The sequence below is a fragment of the Cervus elaphus genome, chromosome 19, assembly GCF_910594005.1.
Source record: "Cervus elaphus chromosome 19, mCerEla1.1, whole genome shotgun sequence".
Taxonomy (NCBI): domain Eukaryota; kingdom Metazoa; phylum Chordata; class Mammalia; order Artiodactyla; family Cervidae; genus Cervus; species Cervus elaphus.
Window position 1 is genome coordinate 60,105,116 of NC_057833.1, and position 21,715 is coordinate 60,126,830.

Below are 21,715 nucleotides of genomic sequence, written 5' to 3' on the forward strand. Positions count from 1 at the left end.
TGAGCCCTGATTGGGGTACTAAGATCCACACATAGAGTGGCCAAAAAAACCTCCCAAAATACAAAGCAAAAAAGTAAATAAAAAGTTTACTTCTTCAGAGATACTTCCCCATCCATCTTTAGTTTACGTTACATGTCTATACTCCCCCCAGGATTCCCAGATATGAGTTAATATATGTGTTAAAAATGTGAACTAGGTAGATGGTTTTTCACAAGGTTGCTGATAAAGCTCTAAGGAGTATAAAAGACTCTGTGCTTGATTATTAGGAGTAGTATTGCTGGTATATTCCCTGTTAAAATAATTGAGGCATTCAGAAACCAAATCCTTCCTTTGAAATGCTTCTCAAATGCTAACTACCAAGTGTCGGGGGGGGGTCATGAGATGATTATAGTGCCAACTGTGGTCCAACAGTACATGTTTATTATGTTCTAACTGTATCTACAGTATTGAGGAGGACTGTTCAAACTCGTCCTGCTCCACGAATTCCTCCGACCGTGGAAATAATTGAAAAGGAACAAAATTGGGAAAAGAAGACCTTACCTGTTGGCGCAGACATTCAGAACTCAAGTGACGAGAGTCACCTCTTCACTCAGAGGTGGAGGGCCTCTCACATGGGAGAAGACTTGCAGAGCAAAACCCAGGCTCCTTTTGTTAGCCCCTCACAGCCTCTCTGCAGCTCGCGGTCAAGCATGCAGCAGTCAAGAAACCCCACACTCTCAGAAGAACCCCTGGTGCTGGGAGACGGGCAACAGCTTAGAACAAATGAGACGTTAATACAGAGAAAGGACATCATGGCACGAATTGCGGAGTTGACCCTGCAGAATTCAGCTATCAGGGCACATCTGAGTAATATTATTGGTCCAGGGGGAGAACAAGGGGACGGACTTCGGGAGTTTAACAGACAGGAGACAAGTCACGCCAGTGACACGATGGCTGTGAGTACCAGTTAAGGATTGACTCCAGATGTATGGGAATTTAAGTTTATTACTGGAGCATCTAGAAATGACCCTGGATATCTTTGAGGCTGGTACTAGAGGACTTATGCTTTCTCATGTCCTCATCACAAAATAAGTAGAGGTTATCTTAGAAGAAGACAACATAAAATTTAAATGGGGAAATGAATGAGGAAAATAGGACAAAAGTAAAATTGGTAGAAAAGCTAAAATTAAGCTAGGAATGAAATTTTTAATATAGAATGTAGAACAAATATGTTTTGAACGTTTGCCACACAACTGCATTTTATTTATTTTATTTTATTTTTTTTTGTTCTCCATTCCTCCCCGCTCTCTCCCACATATGCCGTTCGTAGACTTGTGAGAATGGCCATTCTGACTGGTGGGATTTGATTTCTTGTTGTCGTTTGAATTAGCATTCCTCCTGCAATAATTAGGGATGCTGAGCATCTTGTGGGGGGTAGGGTATTTTTTTTTCTTTTAAGCATGTGTGGAAAATTTACGTTTCGATTGGCATCTTGCAAGTTGGGTGTTTGTAGTTTATTTCTCTAATATTTACCCCAGGACCTTTCCTGAGGTGAGCAGTCATTGGGGCACATCCCGTCCCCTTGCGAACTGGAGGTGCCAGGAAACGCCTTTGGACAAGTTGTAGTTACAGAAAGTGTCCACAAGGCGGCAGCACACCTTGATGGCCACCTCTGGTTCCTGGGGCAAACAGCGCATCAGGGAAAGTCAGCTTCCAGGGCTGTGAAATAGAGTGGAATGGACCTGAGCGAACATTTAAGGGCCTGTGTCTCACTACTTATTTCCCCTAAAGTATCTCTCTCTCACACACATGCCGGGGTCCAGCCCCAGCAGAGTCCAGGGGTTCCCTTTGGATGAGCGGCGTCGGCGAAGAAAAGAAAGCGAGTAGAGTCTTGGTTGAGTGCAGAATCAAGACTGACAACTGCATTTTAATTGAAATCATTTTTACTCTCAAAGGGGCTCATAAAAGAGAGTTGCATGTAGTTGGCCCTCAACTCATGAGTAGTTAATTTTTTAGGACACAATGCATTCTCCTATGGAAATGATGTTTTAAAGAATTATTGAAGTCAGACTTTAATGTATATGAATTATCTGGGGATCTTGCTAACATGCAGTCTCTGATTGAGTGGGTCTGAGGTAGAACCTGTGCGTTCCTAATAAATTTCAAATGATATTGGTCTGAGGATTACATTTTGAGGAGCAAAAGCCTACACACTGAGCATATTTGAGTCAGTTCCAATGAGGTTGATGAACCTAGAACCTATTGTACAGAGTGAAGTGAGTCAGAAAGAGAAAGATGAATATCATATTCTAACACATATATACAGAATCTAGAAAAATGGTACTGAAGAATTTATTTACAGGGCAACAGTGGAGAAACAGACATAGAGAATAGACTTATGGACATGGGGAGAGGGGAGGAGAGGGTGAGATGTATGGAAAGAGTAACATGGAAACTTACATTACCATATGTAAAATAGATAGCCAATGGGAATTTGTTGTATGACTCAGGAAACTCAAACAGGGGCTCTGTATCAACCTAGAGGGGTGGGATGGGGAGGGAGATGGGAGGGAGTATCAAAAGGGAGGGGATATATGTATACCTATGGCTGATTCATGTTGAGGCTTGACAGAAAACAGCACAAGTCTGTAAAGCAATTATCCTTCAATAAAAAGAAGTTAAGTTTTTTAAAAAAAGGCAAAAAAATTAAAAAATGTCTACATACTGTTGTGCTGAAATTTTGTTAGTTAAGTACACTGTGGGCTGACCTGGCAGTGTAAACCTTCATTGCCTTGTTTATGGGGCGAAAAGGGACTCTAAGTTCCAATTGTGAAACATGCCTTCATGCTGATCCCAGTGATGGGAGAGACTTCCTTTTACCTTGCCACGAAGCCAGGGTGGCACCTCTGAGAGTTCTGTTGGGGACGAGGCCATGGGAAGGAGCTGGCCAGCTTTGTGGATTAGGGGATCCATAGTGATGGCTTCCATAAGGGCTTTAGCAGCAGTGGATTGAGGATCCCTATGAAGAAGGTTGAAAGAGAGTGGGGGTGAGGGCCATCTCTGTCAGCACTGGCTCAGGGGGAATGTGAGTATCGAGTCACAGAAACAGCCGTCAGAAGGGACTGGCAGAAGAAGCCAAGAAGGAGATCAGGAGTGGGCCGCAGTCATCAATACACACTGTCTCAGTTCTAGTCAATGGAAACATTTCTGTGTTTGCAGAGTTTTGAAGATTATTTGAAGTAGGCAACTCTTGGTTTTAAAAAGACCACAGAATTAAAAATTGAGCTTGCCCCCTGTTCCCACTGGGGTAACAATCAGGCAAGAGAGGACAATCTAGTTTTATTGTGCTCACTACTCTTTTTGTTATTTTTTTAATTCGTACTATTTTGCTGTCTCTTTTTTAACTAATGAGTGTAAACTGCAAATTAGTGACTTCTATTAGGAATTGATTTTCCTTCAAAGGGACATATTTAACTAAATGAAATACTTAAGAGTGACATATACATTTCTTTCAGGAATTTTCATATCAAACTTTCATGATATTCCTTGAGTGGCTCCTTCTTACTCTTACTTCCCATGTTTTTTTTACAGTCACCAGCCTTCTGAAATCAGGTATCATAGGCCAAAAGCAGCCTGGAAGGGCTGACATGTGGTCAGAAGGAGTGATTCGATTCCTAGAAGTCTTTGCCAAATAGCTCATGGTGCATGAAGATTATAATTATAGAATCATCTGTTTCAACTACAGCAGAACCTCTTGTGTATATTGTGATTCAAACCCCAGACCTGTCTTTAAATAGGGATTACTTAGAAGCCAATCACTAAGAGTAGTGTCTTTGCTTATGTGGTCTTTGTGCAGCTCAACAAACACTAAGAGATGCAGGAAAGCTTTGCTTTGTCCCACAGTCACTCTACATGGACAGAGGGACTAGAAGGCTTATGTGGTATTGATATTATAAGGACAAATATCCCTCCACTTTAGCCTTTATTTGTAAATTAAGAGATCTATAAATTCTGTTACTGTTTGCCCAGTATTCAAGTTTGCATGTAGCAAGGACTATGAATACTAATTTGCTGGCCCTTAGAGGAAAAGTTTATTTTTACAAAAAGTGAGAATTGTTTGGATTATTTTTAACATGGAATCTGTGTCTTTTTTTGTTTTTAAAGAATTTTCCAGTGGTGCAACCTCTGACACCAAGTAGCATGGAGGAACGGATTGCAGAATTGAATCGACAGAGTATGGAGGCTCGTGGAAAACTCTTGCAGTTAATAGAGCAGCAGAAGCTCATTGGCTTGAATCCTTCCTCTCCGCCAGTACCACCTGTGCAGTCACCTCTCAGAGCATGGTCTGGTTAGTCACAAATTCATAATTTAAAAACTTAGATGCATGGAAACTTTCAATTTCTTGACTATGAGTATATATTTAGCTAAAAGAAATCTCAAGCCGGTATATTTCAGTGTCTTCAATTGTATATAGAAAGAAACAGACCTCAGTGACAGAAATGGGACCAGAAGGCCAGTCTCCACTCTAGCTTCTGGAAAGCTGTCCATGGTGCCTGCAGTTCATCTTTGGTGTCTGAGTTCCTAAGTTGCGCTACATATAAATGGGATCGATTACAGGACATGATTCAATTATGGCATATGCTGCAGCTAATTATAAACATGAGCATCAAAATGATCATTTAGAATTTCATGAACAACAAATTACAAGTTATTATTCTGTTAAAGCCTTTAAAACATTTTCATTTGTAAGTTAAACTTTCTATTCATTGTTACATTTAGGGAATGTGGGATGCTAGAGGGAATTCTAAGCAATAGAAATATAACTGAAAAATTAGTTGTCATAGTGATCACATTCTAAAAGGTACTGATGAAACAAAGTAGACCTCAAGTTGCTCTTTAGCCAAAAATTCAATTATTACGACCCTTAAGGGGTAGAGCTGCATAAAGATTCCAGAGAGACTAATTGGGCCTGGTATACAGAGAAGGTTCTAATTGTCAGGAAAAGACAGAGCTCTGTATCAGTAAGTGTTGTGCTCCCTGAGGTGTTCAAGCAATGGTGTTTTAGAGATTCCTGCATCTTGTGGCTGGTTGAAGTAGGTTGCCTTTAAAGGATCTACCAGTAAGACTTTTATTCTCAGAGTTATTTTCTTTTTGACACTTAACAGACCCAGAAAACAGAGTGATCTGGTTAAAGTACTAGAAAGTGGTGGATAGTGCGTTTCCCTAAGGCCCTCCCTCTTTGTTTATTCTAGGCTCCTTTCACACTGCAGTTTTGTCTACTGTTCTTCATAGTCAGAAAGTCTAGCGGCAACTTCTGACTAGAATAAATAAGTGAAATCACTCAAAGTATATGAATACCAACCATGTGCCACCATGTTCTGGGCACTGGGGATACTGCATCGAACAGGACAAGTTCCTGCCCCGCTTGACCACACCAGGGTTCCAGTTGGGGAGCAGACAATACAAATAAACAAATAAATATATGAGACACTGTCAGTTAATGCCAAGTACAGTGAAGAAAAATAAAGCAGATCACTCTTAAGAATAATGTTGTGATAAAATGAGACATGTATTTCAGTAGTTCTTTGAGGGTAATACTTTCATTTTTGTTGGCTTGTTTAGTTTTTGACACCACTCAGAGCAGACAAAGCTGATACAACTCTTTGATAAATAAGTAAATCGAGACACAAAGAGGTTGAGTGATTTGTCTGAAGTTCTAAAGCAAATTGGTAGATTTGCAACCTTGTTCTTTGCATTCCAGTGCTTATTTGTCTAAGGTATTCTTAAGTGAAATTCTTGGTTTCACAGGAACCTCTGTGGACTATAATGATAAAGATAAAAATAAATCATTTGCCATGCAGAACCTCTTGTTTTCTAGGGAAACCAAGGAATATGTTATAAAATTGAAAGAGTGTCATTACCCCTTAAAAAAGCACTAGTTTTAAGCAGTGATTCACAGGAGCATTGACTGAGCCTTTCATGAGTAGATACTTAGTAAATATTTGTTGACTGATTATCTACTTCTGAAATATTGAAAATGTACATAATTATAGTTGCCATTGGCCATATGAACTCTTCAGCCAACTTTCCCCTCCAAATTTAATGTCTTCAGTAATGGCAGTAATGTAATAGATTTAGATTTAGTTTTACAGCATAACTCCAGAACTTTTCTTTTTCCTTTTGTTTTTTTTTTTGGAAAGCTTTAGATAAGCCACTCTAACCAGGATCTCCTGTTCTTTAGGGATAGTTCTTAATTTCTGTTTTTCGCTTGAGGATCTGACATGATACCACTTGTCTGAAGATTTTTGTCTCTCTAAGAACTGGCATGCTCCTGAATTGACACTAGTGACTACAATTTTTTGTCTCACAGTTTGTTTTTAAAAAATCCTTGAAGTGTATTTGTGGGCCATTATAATAAAAATATAGACAGAACCCTCAAATTTATAATGTAAAATTTGCAGTAAGACAGAAATCAAGTTAAATTTTAATTTTCATTGTAATGAAAGGTGATGTAACATGTTTATTTTTATATTACAGAGGGAGGAAAGAGGACAATTGAGGTGTCTATTCCAGGAGCAGAAGCCCCAGAAAGCTCAAAATGCAGTACTGTCTCTCCTACTAGTGGGCTAAATTCGAGAAGGTAGGGTTAAAATCAAAAGCATGGTTTATGTTTTATGCTTGTTGTGAAAAAAGGAAGTGCATAGTGTCTGACTTAGATTCAGATAGATTTACTTATGTAGAGAAAATCAGGTGATTGGGGAGGAGAATTTGGAGGGCAGGGAAAAGAGGAGTGAGGAAAAATCCTTCATTACGTAGAAAAGCATTGGTTTGGTTATTGAAAACAAAATGGGATAATGGCACATATGTGGAGCACTTTATGGGTTACAAAATTTGGAGGTAATATGTGACAGTGTGGATAAATTGAGCAGTAGTATTTTGTTCTCTACAGTAAGTGAAACCAAAGCTCATACAGCTAATTGGGTGGTTTGCCTAGATGGGACATGTGGTTGGTAAATGGGGATGTACCTGGCTCTCTTTGTCCACTCAACATGCTACCGCTACACTGCTCCAAGTCTCATTACTCTTCCATGACTTCAGCCTTCTCCCCCACCCCTCCACATCTGTACTTCCTCTTTTAATGTTAAAAGTTTATCTGTATGGTACTGTAATGGTCTTTGTACATTCCATGCAGTCTTTCTGTAAACCTAAAAATACTTCAAAAAAGAAAATCTACTAATTAAAACAAGGCTTAGGTCGGTGAAAATATGTTACAAATAATTTACCTCATTTGGATTTAAGTCAGCCATTCCATTTCAAGCTCTTGGCAGTATTGAGAATTGTGTCTTATATCATTTTTAAAGGTTAATAATGATAGATTACTCTCTCACTTTTTTTTTTTTTCTCTTAACTAGATCTTCAGGGGCTGCTAGTAATTCTTGTTCTCCCTTAAATGCCACCTCAGGAAGTGGGCACTTGACGCCTCTTAATCCAAGAGCAAAGGTATATGATAAAGTGTAATTCTGAAATGTGTGTAGAGGTTAGGAGGGCAAGAGTGGAAGGTGGTTGATTTGGCAACGGTCGTGCTTAATTAATATTCCTCTTATCTTAAAGATAATATAAAATGTTCAGAAGAAAAGAAATACTAACTCACCTTCATTAGAAAAAACAAGCATGCACTTCTTTTGTTTCTAGGGTAATTAAGGAATAGAATACAATTCAATAAGATTTCAGCAAAGATGGACATTATTGTTTCCTGCAGAGCAATCTAAACAGTGTGGCAAGAAACACAGGGGTGTCTTGGGTGGGTTGTGGGTTTATGAGGTGCTGGTTTCCTCAGTCCTTGCTGTGGCTTTGTAGGCCTCGGGATAGCTGGAGCCCTGGGACCAGTCACTGTCCTTGTCACTTTGCCCCAATGTGCATATCTGAGTGTGCCCCGGAGAGGTTTCATGCCATATTTAGAGAGTTCCAGCACAAACGGTTAATAAATGTCTTACATATTTTTATGTATTCTGATTTGTTACAGGAATATATAGAAACTAAGTTTCTTACAATGTATCCAGATTTTTTGCAAAAGGAATGTTTCTGTGCTGGTAATACAGCAAAATATATTAATAACTTTCCTTTGTTTGGGCATAGCAAATTGTGAGGATAACTTTAAAATCATAAACATTACGTTTGCAAATGTGAGCTAACATCTGTTTGATGGGGGAGAATGGTCTTTGCTATTCTTATTACTGGCTTCAGTAATTAGACCAGATAGTGAGTGCTTCAGTAAGTGTTGAGTATTTATGGTCCAAATTAATTGATAGGCTCAGATAGCCCAATTGCCCAGCACTGGAAGATTTGTCTGTTCTTTGCTGTTTCTTACATCCTAAAAAGAGCTTTAATGGAAACTATTTTATATAATCTGCCCTTAATTTCTGGAATTTAGTAACAGATTTAATTTACCAAGATCATATAACTTTTTGTTATTTTAAAAAGCTGTATGTATGACTTGCATAAAATACTGGATTGATCCTTTTTTTAAAAAAGTAGGCCTTCCAAATCAATAAGGAGATCTGTTGACCAGGGAATATTTGGGAGTGTCTCTGTTACAGAATAAAAATTGCTAGTATCGATAATTTTTAGTACCATTCAGTGGTATAGGATAACTTTGGTTCTTTGTACTTGGTATGAATAATTGTAAATCTTGAGTGGTCTTGTACTCCTGATTACTTTCTAAAGCTTTTTTGCATCTTTGTTCAACAGATTGAGAAACAAAGTGAAGAAGGCTGGTTTGCTCTTTCTACCCACATGTCATAAGTGAGGTCGAGTTGTAGAGTTTGTTTTCAGTAATATGTTCTTGAACTTCTACTCCCTTTTCCCTGCTCCTGCTTTCAAGTTTCTATGTTTTTCTTTCAGATAAAACTTAACAAAGATCTTGTGAATTAGCACTAACGGAACCAAGAAATAAAGCAATTATTTTAATTTCCGCCTTTTCAAATAGATTTCCGACAAGTAGCCTTGTGAATAAAATTTGACTAGAGGAAAATCAAAATTGTGTATTCTAATAAATTTAAGGGTTTTTTCAGTATTATATTTTTATCTTTATCATCTTTATTCAGAATTTTTTGGTCTAGTATATCTTAAATGTTGTTTATTTTTTTCTGAAGAACTAAGTTGGTTTTCATGTAACTTACAATAAAATGCCTCTGTGTGACTAAATTCTGGCTTTCAGAAAAATTTAACACCCCTTTTTTGGGGAAGTCACTGTGTGTATCACTTTTTCTATCAAGCAAATGTATGGTTTTAAAAAGTAAGCATGGGAGTATTTGTTTATATTTGCTTAAGCAGGTAAGGGTGGTTATATATATTATAAAGTTCTTCAGTTCAGTTCAGTTCACTCAGTTGTGCCTGACTCAACCCCATGGACTGGACCACACCAGGCTTCCCTGTCCAGCACCAACTCGTGCGGAGCTTGCTCAAACTCATGTCCATTGAATCAGTAATGCCATCTCATCCTCTGTTATTACCTTCTCCTCCTGCCTTCAGTCTTTCCCAGCATCAGGGTCTTTTCCAAAGAGTCAGCTCTTCACATCAGGTGGCCAAAGTACTGAAGCTTCAGCTTCAGCATCAGTCCTTCCAATGAACATTTTAGGATTGAGTGGTTTGATCTCCTTGCAGTACAAGGGACTCGCAAGAGTCTTCTCTTCACTATAAAGTCTTACATAGCCTTCAAATGTGAAAATGTCACATTAGTTATGGTAATGTATATTAAATAAATAACAATTGAGCTTGAATATCTCAGTACAGAAACATTGATTTATGGCTTATTTAATGTTTGGGACAGAATTGAGTACAAAACATTGCTAGCACATTTTCCCAGCCTTTAATTTACTATACCTTCAGGGTAGATTTTTCTCAAGGTACCTGTTTGGTCTCACATATTGGTTGCTATTTTAAACTTGGGTTTTTGCATGGTCTCTGTTCCTTGGCTCTATGATAGGAATTCTCAGCCTAAGTGAGGTGCGACTGGGAAGGGGAAACATTGAAACTACTTGGGGGAACTTTCTCAGACAGCACAGGTATCACTGATTGTATTTATGTGAAGTCATCTGTGTGCATTTGCATTATTGCAGATTCTTCCATCTGTATTGCACTTTTTAAAACTTGGTATTTAATAAATACTTTCCCTGTCTGGCATATCAAACCATTTTGGTGTTATTCCTTGTATTATTGAAATGTCAGGTTATCTGCTTGGTTTGTGAATGCACTATTTTGACATACATTGGGTTGAACTTTTTGGCCAACTCAATATTTTCTTTCATATTCTCCAACTTGTTGACTATTTTTTTCATCTATATTCCTTTCAAACTCTAAGATGCCTTTGCATGACATTTTTAAAAGCTACTTAGGGTAATTTCATGTGCAGTCAGAGTTGAGAAACAATGCAAAGAACTTTTACCGGTAGCTCACTGGCAACCTATGGGACTGGCATGTAAGTCTTCATCCTGTTAATGTTTGTTTTTGCTGATAAAATACAAAAGTAGATTGAAAAAACTCCAATAATAATAGATGCAGAGTAAGGAGGCTTTCTTTCTTAGGTCTTCTGAAGTAATGCTTCTCAACTTCAGATGCCATTAGAGTCATCTGAGGACCTTCTAAAGTTCCCAATTCCCAGTCCTCACTCCAGACCAATTAAGTTAGAATCTCTGGGGGGCTGGGGGTGGGAGGACACAAGCACTAGTATATTAAAATCCTCCTGAGATGATTCCAGTGAATAGCCAAGTTTGGGAAACATCATTATAAAGATATTTATTATCCCCAAATCATAAATTAGTGCATATTTGGTTTTAATTAACAGTTAAACTGCCTTTATTAGCTCCTGTTTATCAACTTTCAGAGCCAACAGCATCAGTGGGTCTTGAAACATGAACCCCAGCCAGCACCATCTGTATCACTTGGTGTACTTACTAGAAATGAAAATTTGGGGTCCCTACACCAGACCACCTGACCTGCCTCTTGAGAAACCTGTATGCAGGTCAGGAAGCAACAGTTAGAACTGGACATGGAACAACAGACTGGTTCCAAATAGGAAAACTAGTACGTCAAGGCTGTATATTGTCACCCTGCTTATTTAACTTATATGCAGAGTACATCACGAGAAACACTGGGCTGGAAGAAGCACAAGCTGGAATCAAGATTGCCCGGAGAAATACCAATAACCTCAGATATGCAGATGATACCACCATTATGGCAGAAAGTGAAGAGAAACTAAAAAGCCTCTTGATGAAAGTGAAAGAGGAGAGTGAAAAAATTGGCTTAAAGCTCAACATTCATAAAACTAAGATCATGGCATCTGGTCCCATCACTTCATGGCAAATAGATGGGGAAACAGTGGAAGCAGTGTCAGACTTTATTTTTCTGGGCTCCAAAATCACTGCAGATGGTGACTGCAGCCATGAAATTAACAGATGCTTACTCCTTGGAAGGAAAGTTATGACCAACCTAGACAGCATATTAAAAAGCAGACACATTACTTTGCCAACAAAGGTCCATCTAGTCAAGGCTATGGTCTTTCCAGTGGTCATGTATGGATGTGAGAGTTGGACTGTGAAGAAAGCTGAGTGCCGAAGAATTGATGCTTTTGAACTGTGGTGCTGGAGAAGACTCTTGAGAGTCCCTTGGACTACAAGAAGATCCAACCAGTCCATCCTAAAAGAGATCAGTCCTGGGTGTTCATTGGAAGGACTGATGCTGAAGCTGAAACTCCAATATTCTGGCCACCTCATGTGAAGAGCTGACTCATTGGAAAAGACCCTGATGCTGGGAGTGGTTGGGGGCAGGAGGAGAAGGGGACAACAGAGGAGGAGATGGCTGAATGGCATCACTGACTCGATGAACATGAGTTTGCATAAACTCCAGGAGTTGGTGATGGACAGGGAGGCCTGGTGTGCTGTGATTCATGGGGTCACAAAGAGTCGGACTGAGGACTGAACTGAACTGAACTGACCTCAGACCTATTGATCAGAAACTCTGATGTCTTTTTAAAAAAGCCTTTCATGTGGCTTGGTTCATGGTAAAACTTGGGAACCATGGATCTATAGCATTGCAGACCAGTGAACTCTGCTGTATTTGACTGTGACGTACTACTTGTATTTACTTTTAACAGTCCAAACTCAGATTACTTGTCTTTCTTGGGTTTAGATGCAAGTTTTTTGCTAACATGTCTTCTCCAATATGCCCCAGAAAGTCAGTGATCACTTGCTATATTTTAATAAAATTTGTAGTTCTCCAGATTACAGCTTGGGTGGAAAACTATATGTGGATAGCTAAATCCACAGTTATGATATAATCATTCCTACACTATATAGCAAAACCGTTTGGATTAGCAAAATTTAATAATAGTTTACTGTTTGCTAAGCACAGGCACTGTTTTAGCCACATGAGTTCATGACACCGCAAGAACTGGACATGACTAAGTGACTGAACAACACCACCACTATTAATATTATCCTTATTTTGCAGATGAGGAAATCTGGCTCAAGGAGGTAAGCCCTCTGTCAAGGTCACATAACTTGGCAGTGGTGGCACTCGATGGGAACCCAGGCAGTCTTTCTTCAAAACCTATGCTGTGCTGCCCTCTTACTGTATGTATGGTATGGAAGCACCATAATGATAAGAGCTGTTCTTTATTGATCTATTCCTGTGACTGGTACTGTGCTAAGCTGCAGTAACCCCTTACCACATTTAACTCTCACAGTTAACCTATAAACTGAGTATATTTAAATACCATCCCACTCTTCTTTATAGATGAGGAAATTGAGCTCTAGAGGTTGGAATAAGCTCTAGAATGCTTATAAGAAGTAAAGCCAGGACTTGAAGCTCTTTTTTAAAACAATTATTGGACTTCTATTAACTTAAAAGAAATAATATAACATGGTAGCTAAGGGTGCAAGTGTTGGCATCAGAAAACTTGTGTTCATGTGCTAACTTTGTTACTTTGGCTATGTCCTTTGGTCAAGTTAATTTCTCCCGTAGAGGTATTACCTTTCTTATAGGGTTGTGAGGATTACGTGAGATAAATGGATGTAAATATGCTAAGAACAGGACCTGATTCACAAGCATTCCATAATGACTGCCAGTTTGGGGATGTTAAAATAAATGCGCTAGTTCCTCTGTATTTCTCAATTTTTAAAGACATTCTATAGTACATTTATGTTTTTCTCAATATTTGGATCCAGTGTTTTAAATTTAAAGATGTTTTAAGGCGGAAATAAAACATGTTGAGCATATTACTTGAAAACAACTAACATGCTGTTTAAAAATAAGTTTGTTATTTAGTCGCTAAGTTGTGCCCGACTCTTTGCGACCCCATGAACTGTAGCCTGCCAGGCTTCTCTGTCCGTGGGATTTCCCAGGCAAGAATACTAGAGTCGGTTGTCATTTCCTTCTCCAGGTGGTCTTCTTGACCCAGGGATCGAACCTAGGTCTCCTGCCTTAGCAGGCAGATTCTTTACCACTAGCACCATTGGGAAGCCCAATATTACCAATAAATGCATAATACACAGTTTTTGGAAAATCATTGTGTAACATGAAAGAAACCAATAGAATATTACATAGCTATTTTTCTTATTAACTTGAGAATTTATATACAATAAAATACATCCGTACATATGTTTAAAGACAACAATTCATTGGCTTTGGCAGTTGTGTATGCACACAGCACTATCAGCACCATTAAGACCGTTTCCTTCATCTCCAGAAGAGCCTTGTCTCTCTGCAGTGCATCTCTCCCTTTGTTCCAGCTTTAGGCAACCACTGATCTGCTTTTGATCATCATAGATCTGTTTGCATTTTATATAAATGAAATCACACACACTGTAACATTTCGTACCTGGTTTCTTTCACTCATCCTAATTGAGATTCATCCATGTTGTGTGTATCCGTTTCTTCCTTTTTACTTCTGAGTAGTATTCCTTTGTATATATATTTATCCATTCACCTGTCAATAGCCATTTTGGTGGTTTCCAATTTTTTTGCTATTGTGAATATGGCTGCTATGAACATTGACATATAAGGCTTTGTATGAACAAATTTTTTATTCTCTTGGGAAAATACCTTAGACATGGAATGGCTTGGTAAATATTTAACTTAAACTACCAATTGGTGTGTCCAAAGTGGTTGTGTTACCTTTCATTTCAAAAGCAGTATATAAAAGTTCCATTTGCTCCACATCCTTCCACATTTGGTACTGGCGATTTTTATAAACTTTTACCCATCCCAGTATGAAATGTGTGCATTGTGGTGTGCAACTCTCTAGAGCCTACTCTTATGCATCTTTCCATGTGTTTATTGACTGTTCATATATCTGATGTGAAGTATTCGAAGTCCTTTGCCATTTAAAATTTTAGGTTTTTTTCTTATTGAATTAGGAGGTTTTTTAAAAATTCTGGATGCGAAGTTCTTTGTCACATATTGCAAAATTGTAGCCATTTAAAAACAATGTTTTGTAACCAGCAACTTAGTTAGGTGCTTAAAAATAATAATGATCTCTGGTTGTGCCACGGAGCAGTTGGGAGAACAAACTGCTAAACTGAGAAATCTGTCAAGCCAAGTCTATATTTTGTGCACTTAGAGTCCTGCGACCAAAGAGCCCACAACATAAAATATACTCCTAAAGACCAACAGAAATAACATAGTATAAAATAAATAAATAAAACAAAAATATCTCCATGACATATACCTTTGCTGATGATAGTCTGTGATCAGGGAAACTTTGAGCCATTTTGTATTATTGGGCATATCTTTCAAAGTGTTCAAGTTACCAATAAAGCATTCTTGGATAATAATCATGAGCTAGACATACATATTAATCTGGGATGATAAACTGGTTGGATGCTGGACTTTCTGTTTGGCTTTGATCCTGAATCCTGGGCCACAAAATGGGCGGGGCCGGAGGGCGAATGAGATTGAGCTGACCCAGAAAGTCACCTCGGGCAGCGCATGCGCCGGCAGTCCCCTCCCGTTTGGAAGGTGTATTGGCGTTGCTATGGTAACCGCTGTAAACGGAGAACTGGGACTGATGCTGTGACTGCGAAAGCCGAGCGCCCGCGGAGTACCTTCGGTAAGCCTGGCAGTTCCCACAACTTCCCCCTCAAATCTGTTAGTCAGGGAGCAGTGAGCTCTATTTGGACTTCTCTTGAGCTCTATTTGGACTTCTCTTAAACTGAGCTAGTGTTTTCCGGACTTCATTGAAACATATTCCTTATCCTGTCTATGGATCAGTTCGCTAAACATTTGAAGTGACAGCATTCTTAAGAATGGGGTTCCACACCGCAGATACAAAGTGGACACGGTTCCTGCCTGCAATGAGCTCGTAATCTAGCTAGGGAGGAAGACAGACAACTGGAGTCTGAGTTAGACCGGGCTGAGCCAAAAGCAGGGGAGGTGGGGTGGTTGGTGGGAAAGTGCCTGGGTTCTCAGTCAACAAGACACCCCATCCCACACTAAGCGGTGTGACACTTGGCAGGTTGACCTTCTACACTTTAGTTTCCTCATGTAGGCAGGGAAGGTGGTGGGTGGTGGTGCTTACTTCATGGGTCTCCTGTTACAATTAAATAGGATAATACAGGTCAAGTATGTAGCACATGCAAGACACAGTAGGGTATAGTAGCATACAAGTAGGCAGCATGTCCAGGCAACCATTGAGTTGTCCCAGTTGGCTACTGACTAGACCTTTTGGGAAGGAGGAGGGGCTGAGGAGGGTTCAGGAAGGGGGAAGGAGATGAATTGCAGACTTTACAGTGAAGACCTTTGTGCCACACCAAGGAATCCGAGTTCTTATTCTGTGGCAATGAGGAACCACGAAGTTTTAAACAAGAAGAGTGGCACACAAAAAGCTGAGTTTTAGAAATATAAGAGGCAGTGCAGAAATGGACCAGAGAAGGGAGAGAATGAGGCTGTGGTAGTGGTAGAGGTGAGACAGGATGGGGACAAGAACTAGGATGGTGACGGTAGGACTAGAAGGCAGAGAATGGATACAAAAGGCATAACTGGACACTGGGCAACAGGACTTGGAAGTCAATTGCATGAGCTGGGTGAGAGGAAAGGATTCAAAGAGTACCTGCTCTGCTTTCTCATCTGTAAAATGTACCTAACTCATGGAGTTTTGAGAAATACATGAAACAGTAAACAGTATGTGTAAAATCCTCAGGACTGTGCTTGACACATGGTAAACATTAAAAAACAAAACAAAAACAAAACCATGAGCTATTGTTCTCTCCACAGTTGTATTTCATACTGTAAAGTAAAAACTGAGTGTCTGTTTTTATGCAGGAACCTATGACTCTCAACGTGAGCGGCTCTCGCACACTGAGCTTGTGAGAGTGGGGACTGACTCTGGAATCTCTAGGCAATGAATCTGAGTAATGTCACCTTGGGGAGCGCTCTGTCTGGCTTCCAGCCAACCTCCTTCTAGCAACACATACTCTGCATCACTGTGTACTGTAATTTTCTTTTTTCTTTATACTTCTTCAGGGTTGACCCAAAACTTCACAGTCTACCTAGTGAGTTGATTAACAGGGTTAGCCATAGGCTGGAACAGTGAGTGTGAGTCTAATGAAAATAGATGTAAGATAGTTTTACAAATAGACTCCCAAACCTAGCTAGTTTAGTTGTATAAGATAGGACATGGTTAGGAACACACAAATAAGGTTTAGTGATTCTAGTTGGCCACAAATGGATTATGAAGAGTCAGTATATAATGAGCCTGCTCACCCCACCCTGGCAATACAACGTAATATTAGGCTACCTTGAAAAAACACAATGTCCCTAACCAGTAAAGTGATGGTTCATATCTTCTGGAAAGTGTCCAGGTCCTTCAAAGTACATATAAAATTGGGAGAGGTATATGATGCACTGGGAATTAATTTCTTGATCTGTCCAGATGCTGAAAAAAGTTGAAAGCATGTTAGTGAGGAATAGTTGAAAGAATTGAGATGCTTTAGCTGGGAAAAGAGGATCTGGGGAGGAAAAGCAAACCAGCTACAATTATTTGAATGGCTATAGTAAACAGAAAAACTTGTCCTATGTGTTCCCAGAAGAATAAGGGCCAAATAGATGCAAACTGCAGAAAGGAGGATTTCGTATAATATAAAATGAGCTTACTAAGAAATAGAAAGTACTCATTAACAGAATGTGCTCACTCTCTTGATATGTTTAAATTGAAGCTGATGTCTCTTGGTGTGTTCTTTCATTTGTTCCTTTATTCAGGAAGTGATATATTCATCCCTATTTTATATAGTGAGTGTCAGGCACTGTTCTTTGAAAACTTTAGTGTATTAACTCATTGAGCTCTGAGAACAACCTTGTGAAGTAGGTATTGCACTTTATAGATGAGAAGGCACAGAGAAGTTAAATGCTTATTCAACACCCCCAAAACTAGTAACAGGAAGAGCCTGGACTGCTTTTCTAGTGGTGCTGGGTTTAAGCTGTAGATGTGTGACTTATATTGGGTGAGAGGTTGGACCAGATTAAACCTCTTTGAACTGTCAAGATTGTATGATCATATTTATTGAGCCCTCACTGTATTAAAGAGAATGTGTAGTAATTATAGTAAAACCCCCATTTTCCAGTACCTAACAAAGAGTTTGCTCTAAACCGCTGATCTTTACCTCTGGTTCCTATTCTCTGGCTGCCCAAAAGAATTACACAGGGAGTGAGACCGTAAGAATAGTATGTTGTGAAACATTTTCCAAGTGATTCTAAAGTGCAGCCAGAGTTGAGAACCGTGGGTATAAAAGATCTCACTTAATATTTACAATGATTCTGCCAGAAAACCTTATCATCCCCATTTTACATATAAAAAGACTAACAGGTTAAGGGATGTTAGGAGCTTGGCCCTTGGCCAAGCTAATCTTTCTTTCTTGATCAAACAAGAGACCAAACAAGTGACCAAACAAGTCTCTCTGGCATCAAAGCCTCACCAGGTTACAACTTCCCAATTCCTTCATTCTAAAAGAATTAAAATGAACAAAAAATCAAGAGAGGGTGTCATTGTTATGTCAGTGCAAGAAAACAGATGGATTAAAGTCTATGTTCAGAAGATGAAGATAGGTGATAATCATCGTACCCTCTCATGCACTGATCATATAGTGTAGATCATAGCTGCTTTGAGATATATCTTTGTTTGGAGATCAGAATGGTACAATAATGCAGTAGTTCAGTTAATTTTCATAGTAGTCTTATAAGAATTTTTCTCTACATTCCAATTTTACACCTGAGGAATTGATGTAAAGTTTTATTAGCTAGTTATGCAGCAAAACTGGGATTCAAACCTGAATCTAACCACAGGTCTGATCCAAATAGAACTTCTACTCTACCTGCCAGCCATACCATAGAAGAATGCTGAGGAAACAGGCAATGTTTAGTGCAGGGAAAGGAAGACTTAGAAGAAAGATATAGTAGGTGTTCTCATCTACAAGAGCTGAAACAGCGAGAGAGGACAGAGAAAACTTCTCATGTCATTCCTCTCCTTAAAGACCTTCAGTGGCATTCAATTGCCATAGAAATAAGTTCTAAAATCCTTAGCAAAACTTAGAGACAGTTATATAATCTGCAACCTGCCTCCTCTTCAGTGTCCATTTTACTCTCCTGGTCTAGCCAGTAGTCTGCTTTCAGCCCTTCACAGACGCAAGCATCTCTCTGAAGCTCCCTCACTTCCCACTTCATGCCTGGCCAACCTCTTCTAATCTCCCATCTCAGATGCCTCTTTGCTAACTCCAGACATGGTTTCATCTTCTTGCTATATGTGCCCACAGCACCCTAATTTTTGTAAAACTCATTACATTTTAATTGCTTGTTTAATACCTGTCTTTCTAAACAAGCTCCACTAAGTTAAGGGCTGTATCTTTCTAGTTCAGTACTGTAATTTAGTGTAATAAGACTTGATACAGAGAATATGTCAACAAGTATTTAAATATTGAAGTTGATTAGCAACACCAGGGGAATTTGATGTTGGGAAGAGGAAGCAGGGGGGATGAACCCAAAGCAGGATGGCAGAGGGTTAATTTTAATGGTGGAGCATTTAGGGAATGATGATGGGCTTGGGTGGTGTTTCACTGTGGACCTCTGGAAAACCAGAGGGCACCATGGTAACAAGTTTGCTTGGAGGAAAGGAGTATCTGACTCTATTTTGCCACTCTGCAGAGGTCTCTGATGGTAGTTGTGGCCTCCCGCTGGTAAAGTCATTTCTGATACTGTGTAAACATATGATTGACAACATATATGGTGTTTTTGGTGCTTGTGGAATTTGTTGAGGGGAAAAAAAATTCTGATTTCTATTTTATAGCTCTCTCCCTTTCTCTGTCTCAATTTTATGCTTACAGAGAAAATGAAGGAACCAGATGATCAGGATACTGATGGGGGGAAATCAGATAGATCAAAGAGTGACAGAAGGCAGTCTCATTCCTCTAGATCTGCATCAAGAAGTAAGTAAAGATTATAGTATACACTAGGGTCTTTATTATTAAATTTAGATAAAATAATTTTTAAAGAATGCATGTACAAGTTTATATGACAGAAAAGTTTACTTGTTTAATTCCCTTACTAAACTCTTAAGTTGTTTAGGGGGCAGATTCTGTGTTTTAATCATTTTATCTCTAGCTTCTAAAGAACAGAGAAGCTACTGTCATCTCTATATTGATAATGACCCATCTTTGCATCTGGTCTGGCTCCTTCCTGTGGGGTCTACAAGGTCTTTAATGGGCCCCTCTGATACAGTGTAGTGGAAAGAATTGGACTTCAGTTTTGAGTCCTGGGTCTACTATTTAGAGATGCTTGATCTTAGATAAATTATTTTAGCTTTCTGCGCCTCAATTTTCCTACCCACAAAATGACCATTGTAAGCTGTCTGAGAATTAAATTGGATACCATACGTGGAAGAATATCATCACATGTAGATAGAAGGGAAAGTGAAGAATTTTGTAATAGGATTTTTGAAAGACTGCTGGTTCTTTCTGACTGGGCATCATGGTGTGAGGTAGTTTAGTGGAATCTTGACTTTTTTAGTTTCTAGTCCTAAGTCTAGCTTCAGAAATACAATTTTTACTATTCACCTAGAGGAGATCAGGTCCTGGGGAAATCAATTTACTTATAAATTGTACATTAAGTTCTTTCAGTTTATCTGAGGCATTATCTGGCTAATCCATGATTTCTCCATATTATGTTTTATTTTAGGTGTTTATCTCCTCTTGCTTGGACTTTTGTAACAAGGATCTCTACTCAAGTCATCCTGTCCATACCTCCACTAGAGTTATCCTCCCCAAATATCACTCTCTTCAACAAACTTCAGTTTGCATCTCTTTTGTTTTTTCCATTTACACTTTTCTCTGCTTCCTGCATTTATGACAGAGGATTGTCTACTTTATAGTTTCCAGTCCTTTGCAACATTTTCCTGGATGGGTGGATTTAATGATAATGACCCTTTGTCCAGCACTGCTTGTTAGTTTTTTCTTTCCAATCTCCACTTTTCCTATCAGAGCCCTTCAACTAGGCTCAGAATATTCATTTTTAGAAAAATGATTTACTCCCCTTCACCTGTATTCACTCCCAATTCCATTATCCTAGCTGGCAGCCTTAATTCATTTCATGGCAGCTTGGGTATCAAGCTTTTAATATTGTAATCTAGAGACGGGAAATAATATTTGATTGTGATAGTCACATGGAAGAGCTAAGATATCTGTTCAGTGGTATTATTGGAGAATAGTTACCCAAGGGTCCCTCTTGGGGCAGTTCAAGAAATGGGGCCACATTTAGGTGTCCAGGATTATTTTCTTTCCATCCAAATGCATGAATCCTATAGAACCCTATCCTGTTGTCTTGTTGATTGGCTTGGCCCAACTTTCTTACCCCATTCATATTAGTCTTGGGCCTTGTTTCTCATCTTTTACCTTCATCTCAGCTAGATCTTAGCTCAGACAGTAAAGAATCTGCCTACGGGTTTGATCCCTGGATTGGGAAGATCCCCTGGAGAAGGGAATGGCTACCCACTCCAGTATTCTTGCCTGGAGAATCTCATAGACAGAGGAGCCTGGCGAGCTACAGTCCATGGGGTCACAAAGAGTCAGACACGATTGAGGACTAACACTTTCACTTTCACAGCTATATCTGCTAGGTGGTTCCACTTATTTCTAGCACACTTAACCATTTCTGCCTTGTTATTCTGAAACTTTACCTGGCCCTTTCACCTGCTTGACTTGGTATATTTGAATCACACTCATGTTTGGACTTGATCTGAACATTAGCTTAGACCTGTTAGTAGGTCTGTTTTATTCCCATTCCAATTCTCTTTCTCTTCTACCTTGTTCTAAAGGGAATAGTCTGACTTATTCCTGGGGTATCATTCAGAGATAAATAGTCATACCCAGAGAAGTTTATTCTTGTCTGTGCTTAGTCGCTCAGTCAGCTTTATTTATCTTTGACATAAAGTGAGGTGAAAGTTGCTCAGTCATGTCTGACTCTTTGCAACCCCATGGACCATATAGAATTCTCCAGGCCAGAATAGTGGACTGGGTAGCCGTTCCTTTCTCCAGGGAATCTTCCCAACCCAGGGATCGAACCCAGGTTTCCCACATTGCAGGCAGATTCTTTACCAGCCGAGCCACTAGGGAAACCCTTAAAAGGTCCTATATAAATAATAGGTTGGTCAAATCAAATTAAATTGAAAAAATGATAGCAGCATACCAGTCAATCTTTT

At 39.2% G+C, this 21,715-nt stretch overlaps 2 protein-coding genes across 3 annotated transcripts in view; both read left to right on the forward strand.

Moving 5' to 3' along the window:
• Positions 1-9,011, forward strand: part of SPICE1 (spindle and centriole associated protein 1) — a 64,645-nt gene extending 55,634 nt beyond the window's left edge. For both annotated transcript variants that reach the window (XM_043874693.1, XM_043874694.1), the window contains exons 14-18: positions 445-935; positions 4,144-4,327; positions 6,517-6,619; positions 7,392-7,479; positions 8,728-9,011. In XM_043874693.1, the coding sequence (XP_043730628.1) occupies positions 445-935; positions 4,144-4,327; positions 6,517-6,619; positions 7,392-7,479; positions 8,728-8,781 (920 nt within the window). In that variant the 3' untranslated portion in view covers positions 8,782-9,011. The remainder of the gene's footprint in view (positions 1-444; positions 936-4,143; positions 4,328-6,516; positions 6,620-7,391; positions 7,480-8,727) is intronic.
• Positions 9,012-11,885: 2,874 nt separating this feature from the next.
• CFAP44 (cilia and flagella associated protein 44) overlaps positions 11,886-21,715 on the forward strand; it is a 142,156-nt gene continuing 132,326 nt past the window's right edge. The window contains exons 1-2 of the mRNA XM_043874030.1: positions 11,886-15,085; positions 19,347-19,448. Coding sequence (XP_043729965.1) covers positions 14,965-15,085; positions 19,347-19,448 — 223 coding nt within the window. The 5' untranslated portion in view covers positions 11,886-14,964. The remainder of the gene's footprint in view (positions 15,086-19,346; positions 19,449-21,715) is intronic.